This window comes from Pogona vitticeps, chromosome 3 (genome assembly GCF_051106095.1).
Source record: "Pogona vitticeps strain Pit_001003342236 chromosome 3, PviZW2.1, whole genome shotgun sequence".
NCBI lineage: Eukaryota > Metazoa > Chordata > Lepidosauria > Squamata > Agamidae > Pogona > Pogona vitticeps.
The window spans coordinates 240,300,316-240,315,138 of NC_135785.1; the positions used below are offsets into that span (position 1 = coordinate 240,300,316).

The 14,823-nt window shown below is 39.6% G+C and overlaps 1 protein-coding gene across 1 annotated transcript in view; it reads left to right on the forward strand.

Moving 5' to 3' along the window:
* Positions 1 to 1,634: 1,634 nt before the first annotated feature.
* The window catches only part of FLT3 (fms related receptor tyrosine kinase 3), a 79,380-nt gene continuing 66,191 nt past the window's right edge, over positions 1,635 to 14,823 (forward strand). Inside the window, exon 1 of the mRNA XM_072993739.2 lies at positions 1,635 to 2,244. Coding sequence (XP_072849840.2) covers positions 2,229 to 2,244 — 16 coding nt within the window. The 5' untranslated portion in view covers positions 1,635 to 2,228. The remainder of the gene's footprint in view (positions 2,245 to 14,823) is intronic.

Genomic DNA, 14,823 nt, shown 5'->3' on the forward strand with positions numbered 1-14,823 from the left:
GAATTTCTTGGATAAACATCAAAGTATATTACTTCCCACCTCAGCTGTTATTGAGGGGAAATGTGCGATCTTGACTCCATGATTCAGCTAAGAGTACAGGTGGTTTGTGGACTCATGAAAGGAGTGCTATTCCCCACTATCAACATTTCATGGCAATGCACCTCCCTTCCTCTGTCTAGAAGCTACGAGGGAACTTAAAACTACTACAATGAATCCAACTATTCTGGTGTACTATTCTGGTGCACTGTACGGAAGCTGTATCTTGCAAATTTTCCTGCTATGAAGGAAAAGTGGTTGCCTCTGCATGGCGTGGAGGAGGCAATGGCATTCAGAGGACAGAGTTGTATATTCCAGGTAGCCTGCCTTGTACCTTCCACACTGGCCTGCTGTAGGCCAATATAATCTTGAAAGAAGATTTAGCTGTTAATTCTATTTTCTTCTGTACATGTAATGGAGGAGCACTGTCTTATCTTGTGCCCATTGGAAGCTGGTCTTTTGGGACCACTGTGGGATGCTAATGGACCACCTACCTCAGGCACAGACTAAAGCGTGATGCTTATATACCACGCATAGCACTTAAGGCATTCTCTGGACAGTTTACAAGTTAGCTGTGCAGGCTACACATTGCCCTTCCTCAGGTGAGCTGAGTACTCATTTTACCAGCCTCGGAAAGATGCAAAGCTGAGTAAACCTTGAGCCGGCTACCTGGGATTGAACCCTAGGGTGTGAGCAGAGTTCAGCTGCAGAGTACTCCATTTTGCTTGCCTCCTTACCAGAGGTGAACAGTCAGGTCCCCACCTGTGTTCCCTTCCTGTTGAACCCATACTTCATGTGAGAATATGAGAGGGAGAGAAGAGGGCAAATGTCGGAGCAACAACAGCAGCATTTCCAATTTGGGATGTGTATATTTTTCCGCTCTTCAGCTAGGTTGTAGAGTGGGTGAATGAGCTGGGGTGGAGTAATGTTTGAGCGAATGCTTCCGTATCTACCTATGTTTGTGTGCGCCCACTCTTTTGTCCCTGGCTTTGCCTCTCACCCCTGAGCCTGCCCATGATTGGGTGCTACGTCTTACGCCTCACCAATCAGAGTGGGAACCAGGTGCCACTGTCTCTCTGTCAGGTAGCAAAATTGGCTGGCTGTGATTGTAAGTTAGAGCTGGACCTGCTGTGGATAGTTCTAGAGTAGGTTGTGCTTTTCTCCTCCTGGGAAGAAGAAGAAAAACAGGAGTTGCCCTTTCGACAGTTTAGGAAATAAAACTTTTGTGATTCAAAACACCAGTCATTTTGTGCCTCAAAGAAGTGACGGCACAAAATGGTACGGAAATGAAGTCCTTAGACACTGAATATTAGAAGTGGCACAAATTAGTTACAGACAAAAACAATTTCATCTTATTTTATTTTATTGTTGCAGGAAGAGACCCAAAGAGGCCACCTCCTTGCAGCTATTTCCTTCACGTTTATACATATACTCCAAATTTGAAGAAGTGGTTTTACACTACAGTTGTGACGGATCCCTGAGAGAGCCACCTGCAGACTCAGACCTTGACTCCTGGAAACAGAAGGCTTTGCCAGGGCAAGGTGGTCATGTACCAGCTAATCCCTCCAGCCTGCAGAAGCCAAATGCTTGGTAAGCGTAACCACCAATTTCAGTGGTGCCAGAAGTAAAGTTGCAGCCACCTGCTCTCTTCAGATTCTAACTACTCTTTTCTCTTTTCCACCTACCTCCATGATTTTTTATCTTTCTTTTCTTTAATTCCCCTACCACACACACTGTTAGGCAGTGGATCAGATCACTAGGCACGTGCATATTTCCTCCAGGCATGCAAATTTTTCAGCATTAACTGCCCAAGATATCAAACATGCAAACTAAGCTGTGCTATTTCCCAAACACAAAACAAAAGCAGGCTAATTTTCCGAACAAGGATTTAGCAGAGCTCATGTCAGAATAAACAATCAGTATTTTTCTCATAAAGGAGCTCCACTTTTAATGTTGTGTTAATTCTATATTTTATTTTGGCCCTCATTCTCTCCATCCTGAGCTATTTCTCTTTACTTTTTTCTTGCATGTTTTTTTCTCTCCTTTCACTGTTGTCATCTTTTCTCCCCCTGTTATTTGTTTTCCTTCTTCTCTTTCCATTCTTGTTGTGCTAATGTTTTCAACCACTTGCAATTACTGGCAAAGAAAACATCCAAAGTTTTTCCAGCATGAAGAATGCTTAAGGATTAACAATGGGATCTAAAAGAGGTAAGACAATGTTTTTTTGTTTCATTAAGCTCTTTTGGCAATGTTTTGGAAATTACAAGAGTGCACAGCAATTTCCGTTGGTGAGAAAGGAAACAGAATTCATTCTCTAATTAGATTTGGATTATTTCAACCAGGAATGCAAACAGTGTCTATTGATGAAACAATAATCAGTAGAGCATTATCCCAAACATGGTATACAGCATAAGTGGGTGTTTGTAGTAATTTTGGCAAATAATGATGCTTTGGCTATTGGTTCAGTCAATGTCAAATATGGACACAATATTCATAATTTTGTGAATACTTGTAATTTAAAAAAAAAAGATGGACCTTTTTAGGTGGACCCTTTATTGCTTTGGGCTCCATCATTGATTATAATTGGTCTTCTTATGTTCAGGAAATTTGTAATAGCAGAATTATTCAAGCCTGCCTTCAACAACTGAATTTTCAGGATGCTGTAATTCTTTTTCTTTCCTTTTTCTTTTTATATGAATTTCAGACTTGATACAGGTAATTGTGTATTGCCATATTGATTGAATGTAGGGTGCTATGTGGGGTCCTGTGGGGTTTTTGGTTTTAATCTGTAAACTGCCCAGAGTAGTGCTTGCACTAATGGGATGGAATATAAACCAAATCAATAAAATAAATAATACTTTTTCAGCAAGAAAAGTGGCGCAATCTAAGATCCCATGATTCTTGTCATTATTTTTTAATTAATATTTGCAGCAAAGATGGTGAATGCAAAGACCTCCAAATTTTGCTAAGCTACAACTCCATCCACCTAAACTTTGGGCATTATGTCTGGTGCTAATGGGAGTTCCAACAACTGGTCTGCAAAGCTACAGGTTTCCAATCCCTGATTAGGGGAAGCTAGCATTCCAGGGAGCTCTAGCTGAACTGTAGAGAAGAATTAAAATCTCATTGACATTTATTATAAGAGACAAGACGTATGTTCTAAAGTCCCTTAGTGTTCCTTCTTATCTTTCAAGAAGCATTTGACTTTGGTTTCCAACATTTGCGCTGTATATGTCTGGTGTTAATAGTGTAATTACAATGTGATTTGTCAATAACAACTGGAAGATTGTCTTTTATTCTTTTATGTGTACGTCCATTTTAGGAAGCTTCCGACTAAACCTAGTCTTAGATATGTTGTCTGCGTGCCTTAAGAATTACAGGGAAATCATGCAAACTCTTCTGTGTTGAATTTTGTTAACACTGTCATGATTTCATTTGCCCCATCATAAACATGCTTAAGCATAAGAAAGTCTAGAAAGATCAATGGGACACATTTATATGTGAAGATGATTAGGACTCGCTTTGTTTCTTTTGAGTCCAGTATAGAGCAGATAGTGTCCAAACTGAATTTCAATTTATTTTAAAATTTTCAACCAGAGTTTGGAGAAGTAGCATTTTTGGACTCCAACTTCTAAAATTCCACCAAAATGTCTAGTGGCCGTGCTCTAGTCTGAAAAGTAACATTTGCAAGGTCTGTTTTTAACTCAGAAAATTCAGACAAAATGACATGGCAAACTGCAGTTAGAATAGTATTTCACAGAGTTCTGTGATCCACAGTTTAGATCAAAATGCAATTCTGTTTAATCATCAGTGCAGTTACTTTTTATTCTTAAGCTAAGTTTTGCAAGTTCAGAAAAAACAAACTAGTTACCTTATTTTAAAAAAAGTTAATTTATATAATAGATTCTCCTCTAATCACAGAATAGTGAAGTTGGAAGGGGCCTATAAGGCTTTCAAGTCCAAACCCCTGCTCGATGCAGGAATACAAATCAAAGGGTATCTGCCAGGTGGTTTTCCAAGTTTCTCTTGAATACCTCCAGTGTTGGTGCAGTCACCACCTCTCCGGGTAATTGGTTCCATTGTCTTACTGCTCTAACAGTTAGGAGGTGATATCTAATTGAAATCTGGCTTCCTGTAACTTGAGCTCATTATTGCACGTGCTGCACTCTGGGATGACAGAGAACAGACCCTGCCCCTAGTCTGTATGAAAGCCTTTCAAGTATTTTAAAAAGTATGATCATATCACCCCTCCGTCTTCTTTTCTCAAAGCTAAACATGCCCTGTTCTTTCAGTCTTTCCTCATAGGGCTTGGTTTCCACCCCCCTGATCATCTTTGTTGCCCTCCTCCGAACTTGTGAAATGTGGTGTCCAGAACTGGAGACAACACTCAAGGAGAAGCATAAACAGTGCTGAACAGAGGGGAACTAGCCCCTCACAGTATTTGGAAACTATACTTCTGTTATTTCAGCCTAAAATGGCTTTTACCTTTTTTGCAGCCACATCACACTGTTGGCTCATATTCAGCTTGTGATCTACGACAATTCAAAGATCCTTCTCACACATAGTATTGCTGACTCAAGTGTCTCCCATCTTGTAATTGTGCATTTTTTCCTGAGGTGCAGTACTGTTTGTTGTTCTGTTGTTTTCAGCCCAGTGCTCCAGCCTGTGAAGATTATTTAGAATTTTGTTTCTGTCTTTTAGTGTATTAGCTATTCCACCCAATTTTGTGTAATCTGCAAATCTGACAAGCATTCCCTGCACTCTATCATCAAAGTATTAATAAAAATGTTGAAGAGCACCGTACCAGGACTGAGCCTGGGGTAACCCCACTTGTTACTTCCAGTTTGAGAAGGAGCCATTAATCATCACCCTCTGAGTATGATTCTGTAGCCCGCTGCTGAAGTCAAGATATACTATGTCTAGAGCATTGTCTATCAGGGAAGTTACTGATCAAAAAATGTTTTTGAAAAATCTATGTTGGCTTCCAGTTATTACTGCATTGTTTTCTAGGTGCTTGCATAGTGACTGTTTTATGATTTGTTCCAGAATTTTCCCTGGGATTGATGTCAGGCTGACTGGCGCGTAATTCCCAGGTTAATGCATTCGCGAAGGCTTTCACGGCTGGGATCTAATGGTTGTTGTTGGTTTTTCGGGCTCTTTGGCCATGTTCTGAAGGTTGTTCTTCTTAACGTTTTGCCAGTCTCTGTGGCCGGCATCTTCAGAGGACAGCACTCTGTGCTCTGGTCAACTTTCAGAACATGGCCAAAGAGCCCGAAAAACCCACAATAACCATTAATTCCCAGGTTCCTCTTTTTTATCCTTTTTGAAGATAGAGTCCTAGATATTTCATTTTCAAAGAAGAGGGGACTTTGGTAATAGAGGATTGATTCTATGCATTATGTTTTGGATACTGGATCTGGGAAATGGCCCAAGACACTGTTCTATATCCAAAATACCATAATTCTGGAAATTCTTTTAGCACTGATTGTAGTCACATAAAGGGAGCTAAAAGATCTTAGTTTTTCAAGTGTTTCCTATATTTTTCCTCCTTCCCTGTTTGCACTGAGAGAAAAGCTAAACCAAGAATACATTTGCACAACAAATGCCAGGATTCAGGTCCACTTGGAAATCATACCATTAGACCTGAAAGCTTGATTCTTTACCATGGGGCTAGAGATCATGTCCTTCCAGCAGTTGTTTTATCACAACTTCTATCAACATAGCCAGTTGGAAGATTTCAATGGTTTTGTTTTTCAACTTATTGTCCTCCAAAAGAAACTATTTCAAGGTCTGGTCCAATGCCTGACTTCAGAGCTTCTTCTTCTTCATTTGGAACAAACATCTCTTCTCCTTTCCCAAATCCAACCTCTCTCTCCAATCTTCCACTCTCCAACGTCTTTAGCAGGGTGCTCCTTGAATCGATTCAGTACCCTTTACATCTGCCTCTAGGTCATGTCAACTCCTCTTCTATCTTAGACCATCCAGCTACTCCTTGCCAATCTAAAAGTCTCTATTCTCCACAATGTTTTGCTTGTCTGATCCAGATGGTGTAATCATTTCTGTGTTCTGCTGCTGGTGCAGTATAGATGATAAACAGTGGCAGAAACTGTAGTTGTAACTGCATCAAAATCTGTCCTCGGGTGTCCTGAAAGTTTTGTTAACCTCCTCCTTGTTAAAAAGGTTTATGTTTTTCCATATCCTTCTCAGAGTAGTTCCAATCTTTCAGATTTCTTCTGGTGGAGTTTTTTTTAAACATGACTCATCATTCCACAGTAGTCAAAAATGCGATGTCTCTTGGCACTCCCCCGCCCCCATTAAATATATTTCCAACACTTTGTGGCCACATTGGGTTTGTGGTGGTGGGGACAGAGGGAAGAGTTTTGACATCTTCCTCTGGACTCAACAACAATACAAATTCATCCCCCACTGGAGCATCACCCAATATATACTGTACCATCTGCTCTATGTCTCACAAGAAGGACTTGCTCAAGATAGCTCAGTATCTGGTATAGGAGTTTGATTCCCCACTGTGCTTCCTTGACAGGGGCTGGACTCAAGAATCCATAGGGTCCCTTGCAGCTCTGCAGTTCTAAGATGATGATGATGGTTGTTGTTGCTGTTGTTGCTGTTGATGTTAAGAGAGAATGTGTATGGATTCATTGAAGAATAGAAAAAATCCAGCCGACCCTTCAGAGATGGCCAGCCGGGCCCAAAGAGCCTGTCTTGAAAGAGGGAGCCATCTTTAAAGCCATATGAATTTTTCCTTTAAAAATCAATTTATTGCCATAATTTAGCCCAGCAATTATTTAAACATTTGCTGTTTTAGTTATTAAAATACTGAACAACACTATTTAATGTTTCTTGCTGTGTTAATGCTTTCACTTTCAGCCATTCTAAATGATAGGAGAAATGCCTAGTTCTGAGGGGATCTTTCCACAGAGTCAGGCATTGTGTACGAATGTTATCTCAGGGACACAGAGTAACCACCCATCCTCTGTCTCATTTCAGGGCCTCCTTCAAAGCTAGCAGAGGGAAGATAGTGGCTTCAGAGAAGCAATTTATTATCCTTCCTTGGTGTTTGTTGTTGTGAGAAAACAGGGTGGCAGAAGCATCTACTATATTGCTTCTATGCTCTAGTGAGATGAAGGGGAGCTGCTTCTAACAAGGAGAGGTTTGCCTAAACAGCCAGGTTTTCAATTGGCCTTTGAAAATGCCCAGCGAAGGGGCCATATGGATCTCAGAAGGGAGGTTATTCCAAAGGCGAGGAGCCACTGCCCAGGAGGCCTGGTTTCTTGTTTTTTCCTTCCGGGCTTCCCTTAAAAAGGACCCAAGGCAATTTGCATCATTAAAAAACAATATTTAAAGCTAAAACCAATAAGTATACAAATACAGTGGTGCCTCGCATAACGTTTGCTTCGTTTAACGTTTTTTTCGCTTAACGTTTATTTTTTCAGAGTCAGATTGTGCTTCGTATAACGTTTTTCCCTATGGGCGATTTTCACATAGCAATTTTGGGACCATGCTTCGCTTAACGTTTTTTGTTTTAGGTCCCCTGCTTCACTTAACGATGTTCATTTTTTCAATTACAAAAGTGTCTTAACATGTTGAAAAACGGTTTTAAATGCTTGGAATCGTTAGTGCACCTTCTAAAATGTGTGCATACTTAATTTGGCGTTGATCTGACTTTTCGTTAATTTTTTGTGAATTTTTTTCTCCCCCATAGGAAACAATGGAGCTGTCAGATTTTGACAGCTGTCAAAAGTTGGGGGGGAAAATTCACCATAAATTAACGAAAAGTCAGATCAAAGCCAAATTAACTTTTGCATCCATTTTAGAGGGTGCAGAAGCTAATCCAAGCATTTAAAACCATTTTTAACCCTTTTATGACACACTTAAATTTGCAAAAATTGACTTCGCAAAGCCAATGAAATGTATTGAGTCGGCTTCAATACATTCCAATGGAGGAAACATTGTATCGTTTAACGATGTTTCCTATGGGTTTTTTCGCTTAAGGACGGCAATCCGTGCCTATTGGAACGGATTAACCGGTTTCCAGTGCATTCCTATGGGAAATGGTGTTTCGCATAAAGTTTTTTTTGCATAAGGTTTTTTTTTTTAACCAATTAAAAACGTTATGCGAGGCACCACTGTACTAAAAAGGATCAAACAAATACCTCACTTTAAAAGCAGTAAACAAAAGCAACACCAAAAACACGTTCAAAGTAGCAAGGCACAAGAATCCATTTAAAAACCCCAGTTAGGCAGCCAGATACTGAGGGAAAGGTCACGTGAAGAGAAAGGTCTATGTCTGCTTGTAAAGATGGAGTCAGTTTGGTCAATTGTGAGAGGGAGTTCCAAAGTCTGGGAGCAGCAACAGAGGAGGCCCTTTCCTGGGTCCCCACCAAACACATCTGTGAACATTGTGGGACGGAGAGAAATGCCTTGAAAGGTTAGAACCGGCACTTCGAAATGTGCCTGGAAATGGATCTGCAGACAGTGGAGCGGCTGTAACAGGAGGGTTATGTGATCCTTGTGACCAGCCCCAGGATGTCAAAGAGATGGGTTTTTGTTTTTTGTTTTTTTAACAAACTGCAGCCATATCCTCGGCCAGCTTGTAAGTAAAGGAAGCATTAAAAACTCAAGCCTTGTTCATGAGAATTTCTCCAGAATCATCTTCTCATCTAAGTGTTATTTTTTCCTGAAAGCAATTTCTTTTCTATCAAGCTGAATGAGAATGGTTAGGGAAAATGTGGATGAAATTGTCGGCACACTGCTAGTTGTAGTAGCTGTTATCAGCTGCTGATGGGGTTTATCCAGACTTTTATAGGCTTTACAGAAATGTTACCCTAAGGGCCTGTTGTCAGAGTTGGAAGGTACAGGACCAGAAAATGGTTAAGCCAGCCTGGTTTTGTTGCTGTTGCAATCCAGTAAGCTGACACAGTATAGGCATACTTCTAGTATCACGGTTGCATTTGCATTGTATGATCATGTGCATGTATGTGCTACAAATTATGCACACAGGGAGTATGAATGCATAACCTTCTATCCACCCACAGTGCTCTCTCCTTCACAATAGATGTGCATAGCCTAGAAAGGTTAATTTCTTGAACTACAACTGCCAGAATCTCCACCCACCAAAAAGTTTTTTTTTCCAAGCTCTGATTTATATGAAACTAATGCTGTCTGTGGAATAGAACAGGGAATATGGGAGCTGCTCATGCACGTGATCAAGACAAGATGAATGTAAGATATACTCAGCAATATCCCTGAAAAGTCTGGGGATTGACATGATAATAGTTTTCCCATGAAGTAAAAAATATTGCTGTGAGAATGTGCCCATTCCAGTTTAGAAGAGTGATTGCCTTCTTGAAAGCTTGTACAAAGAACCAGAGCATGTTTAGGCATTGAGTTAACGGCAAGAAATGCTAAATTAGAAAGCAATCCAGAGGCAAGTTTGATCTTGATTATCACCACTGTGCTAAACACACACATAGGAGCACACAGAGAAAGAGAGAAGGAGGGAGAGGGAGACGGAGAAGGGAGAGACTTTTGGAAGGTTAACACTATTATTCTGTATGCTTGAGATTCATTTATCCAGTACAGGGTATTCAGCTCCAAATGCAAGATAATCTGTGTTGTATGTATGTTTGCACATACAGGACAGCCGCTCACTGCACATGTGCAAACCCACATTGTATCTATATGCATCTTCACACACAGAGAGAAGGTTATGTCTATCTATTTGCCTTCTGCATGCTGGCATAGAACCTACTACATATTCCAAATAACACATCTCAGCCAGAGCACACGCACGTATGCGTGTGTATACGCAAACACACATATACAGTATACCACTTTCCAAAAGCTGGTTGGATAACTCAGAAAGTTGGAATACAGTACTAGGAATCAGGAGTTTGATTCCCCATAGTGTCCCTCAGGAGAAGAGCCAGCCTGTATATCCTTGGGGTACACCAGAAGAAGGGAATGGTAAGCCATTTCTGAGTGCTGTGTATCTAGAAAACCCTGGAAAGGCTTGTCATTCAACAATCAACTTGACAGCATATAACAATTATTTATAGCTCCCATGGACCATGCTGTCTTCTCTCAGTTTTAGTCCAAAATATTCATTTGTATACGCTCCGACCCTAGCGCAGATAAAGATGAGGAAGAAATCCATGAAATTTCCTGCACACAGTGTATGAATACTGGCTTCAACTCTCAGATGTAAATATTTAGCTGACTTTGAACCTTGTAATTGCTGGGTGACTATTTCTGCATGCACAACTGGGGGATACAGTTTCAGTCAAAGACTTGGCAAGCACATCTTAATCTTCACATCCCACACTGTTTGTAGTCTGGACACAGTTTGCATTACACAACACTGACACTGGTAGAGAGCTATTGATGTAGTTTTTTTAAAAAATGCACACATTTGAAAATGGCATACAGAAAAATTTACTTCAATGCAGGGAAGGATGTGTTCAAGCAGTGTGTAATTTAAAATCTGTGCACAACATTTGTGCAAGGGGAGGGCACAGAAAAGGATGGCTTTTCAAATTGGCAACACCCAGATAAATGGGGTAGGAATGAATGGGGAATGGCCACAGATATGGAGTTTATAGTTTATTTCACATAAATTAGTATTAATATTTGAATGAAGATATGTTATAATGTTTTAATTTTAATTACATTTTAGTAATATAATTAGTTTAATTCTATTTTAATATTTGTAACTTTATATTTTAATACTACTTTTTAGTTATATTGTAGGCTGCATTGGGTCCTAGTTCTGGGAGAGAGATAGCATATTAAATCAATAAATACTTACATACTTATATTATGGGATACATGAGCATTTCTGGATTCACTGTAAAAACAAAAAGGGCTGTGAACAAATACATCCAACTTCCATGGATTAACAACTAACACCAAGTGGCTCTTCTTGAGGGAAAATCTTAACCAAAAAACCCCAGTCTTTATAAATATACTATCTGTTAATGAGAAATGTTCAAAGAATTGTAAACAAAATATGATGATTGTTATACTGCTTTTCGTTAAGTTCATTAAAAAAAATTCTTAGTCAGAGTGGCACCACTGAATGAATGGGACTTGTTAAGACAACACTTATGTATTCTATATACAGTGGTGCCTCGCATAACGTTTTTAATTGGTTCCAAAAAAAAAAACCTTATGCGAAAAAAACTTTATGCGAAACACCATTTCCCATAGAGATGCATTGGAAACCGGTTAATCTGTTCCAATAGGCACGGATTGCCATCCTTAAGCGAAAAAACCCATAGGAAACATCGTTAAACGATACAATGTATCCTCCATTGGAATGTATTGTAGCTGACTCAATAGGTTTCAATGGCTTTGCGAAGTCAATTTTTGCAAAATTAAGTGTGTCATAAAAGGGTCAAAAATGGTTTTAAATGCTTGGATTAGCTTCTGCACCCTCTAAAACGGATGCAAAAGTTAATTTGGCTTTGATCTGACTTTTCGTTAATTAATGGTGAATTTTTTCCCCCCAACTTTTGACAGCTGTCAAAATCTGACAGCTCCATTATTTCCTATGGGGGAAGAAAAAATTCACAAAAAATTAATGAAGACTCAGCAACTGTTCTAAATTCTTGGGTTCGTTAGAGGACCCCCTAAGTTGTGTGCAAACCTGATTTGGCTTTGATCTGAACTTTCGTTAATTTTTTGTAAATTGTTTTCTCCCCCATAGGAAAGCATGGAGCTGTCAGATTTTGACAGGTCCATTGGTTCCTATGGGCCAAAAAACAAAAATTCACAAAAAATTAACGAAACGTCAGATCAAAGCCAAATCAGGTTTGCACATGACTTAAAGGGTCCTCTAACGAATCCAAGCATTTAGAACCGTTTTGGACCCTTCTAAGACACTTTTTAAATTGAAAACAAAAAAAACGTTAAGCGAAGCAGGGGACCTAAAACCAAAAACGTTAAGCGAAGCATGGTCCCAAAAACGCTATGCGAAAATCGCCCATAGGGAAAAACGTTATACGAAGCACAATCTGCCTCTGAAAAAATAAACGTTAAGTGAAAAAAACGTTAAACGAAGCAAACGTTAAGCGAGGCACCACTGTATTTTGTAGCTTCTTTCTATCAGGGACTGCCAACTTGTTATGTGTCACCAAGTTGTTTCTGAGGGTAAGCCTATGAATCAATGACCTCCACAAAGACCTATGATTGATAACTATGCTCAGGTCTTGCTAACCAAATGCCATGCTTTCCTTTACTCAGTCAACCCATCTCATGTTAGACAATCCACTTTTCTTACCGCCTTCAACTTTTTTTAGAATTAGTGTTTTTTCCATTGAGTCGTGTTTTCTACTGTTTCCAAGTTTGCACTTTCAAATTAGCCATTGTAGCTTCCAGTTGAGAGTTCAGGGTTGATTTGATCTAGATACTACTTATTTGCTTTTCTGGTGGTGCATGGTATTCATAAAGCTGTCCTCTATTACAATACTTATGGCACTCTTCTTGTTCTTTCAGAGCTATCTTCTAATTTCTTATCTTCAGTCTCCATTTGGGTTGATGATTTAACTGAACTGTAGAAAATCTACAGCTGTTTTAATTTTTTCATTATTAATATTAAAGTTATGTAGTTCTCCTGTAGTCATGATTTTTGTCTTAATGTTCAGCTGTAATCCTGTTTTTGCACTTTATGCATTTAACATCTCCATTAATTTCAAATCACTGCTTTTTCCTGACAATAACATGGTTTATTTGCACATCTTTAATTACTACTGCTGCATCCATCAATTTTAATTTCTCTTTCATTCAAATCTAACAGTCCTTCTATAAATAATTTAGTCTTTTCATTCTGTTCTGTAAAGAAAAAGAAACACAACTGTGCAGTCCATGAGCAAAATCTCAAAACAGACTTTATTAGAACACTTCAATACTATTAAAAGAATAACTTTAAATTCCCTCCAGACTTTTCCTCAGGCAGATCACGGCATAATTTGTGAAGAAGAGGGAAACAAAAAATTCGAAACATAATTTTGGCTAGATGCTGAAGTTACAGGATTGGACGTCAAGGTAAAGTTTCCAAATAGAGACTGCAAATTTGAAGAATCAGCTTCAGCGGTGATACCAGATTTCACCTCAAGAAAGGCTGAGTCAATTGCCTGTCTCTGACTGCATTTTGTTCTTCTCTTTGTGCTGCAATTGTCACTGTTCTTTTTGATGTATTTTCCATCAACCCCTCTTAATTCTCGCTGTTATAATCAGCTGTGGCAAACTTCCTAAAAGAGTCAGGAAGTGTTGGAAGGTGAAAAACCACCTCTGAAGGGAAATGAGAACCTTTGTAAGCACAGACAAGGGGAAGTGCCCTCTGTGAAGACTGAAGGGTTTCATCTCTCTCTGTCCTTCTTTTATTTTTCTCTGCTCTGAACCCTTCAAGCCAACATCCCTGGCCAAATGTATTGGCTTCCCCAGCAAAGCCTGGCCCAGAGGGAGGCTAGGAAGGAAAAAAGGTAGTGTTGATCACAAAGGAGGGTGGCAGGCCATGATCCAGGTGAGAATTTTAGCAATTTTAAGGTGCACTTTAGAGTCTTACAATGCCCCTTCTTGGGTTAATTAAACAGTCCCATGTGAATGATGACAACAATTTCAACAGCAGAAACTACCAGGCTATGGCATACAAAGCAGCCTTCCTGTCTAGATGTGCCTGAAGAATTGTCAGGCATATAGTGAACTCCCCATTGTATTTGCACAAAACACGTGGGTTTTCAGCCTGGAGTTGCATCACGGCCTCTCCCAATTTGAAGAGACCCTTGTCCAGCAGGCCGAGGCAAAGCAGCTAAACCAGGGAGCTAGACAGGGTACAGATTGGATTTGTCTTCAGTGTGGAAGGGACTGTCACTCTCGAATTGGCCTTCTCAGCCACACTAGACGCTGTTCCAAGTTCTCCATACAGAGCACGTTACCATAGTCTCTCGAGACTGAAGGATGCCTAGTCTAGAAGCAGAAGCACCAAGAAATTTGGAAATCTGTATCAGAAAATTAAATGTTGATAGTGCACTAGGAAAAATAATAAACTGAAGAGTAAATAAACTACTCTGTTTAATCCAATCCTTATTGATGGTACTTTTCTGACCCAACAATTGTAACATATTTATCAAATAGTGCCACATTCTCGTTTTGATAAATCCATCATGCTGAGAAGCAGGCATGACCTACTTTATTTGTCCGTAGTTTGGTCCCATCTGGTGGGGGCAGGGAGCAACATGAAATTGCTGTGTTTTCAGAAAGCAGCACTATAGTGGGCCTACATCTTGTAAAGGGTACTGTCAAATGTAACACATACTTTATTTGTCATATTTCATATAAAATGTTTATATGACCAATGTTCCCTCTAAGCCGTTCAGGTGGGCGGCCACGAAGCACAGCATCAGGGGCACACGGCCAAGTCAGTTGTTTCTGGTCACTGCTGGAACTCCAGACACATGGAGTGCCCCCCTAGCACTGTGGAAAATTAGAGGGAATGTTGTTTATGAGACTTTAAAAACAAGCGATTTAAATTTCTGCTCAATTTTTTTTGGTAATATTTTTGTATTGATAAGCCCCTCTTTTTTTTTTTTTTTTTTTTGCTTCAAAACATGCTGGAGTTCCCTGACCACCCCACCACAGAAACTATTGCCTTCTCTAGATTAGAGCCAGCATTTGTAACTGCTAACTGCATTTAATTATGCTTATAATATTATGAGATAAAATATCCTAACTTTCACAAGCTGAAATTCAGCATTGTGTGTGTGGCTG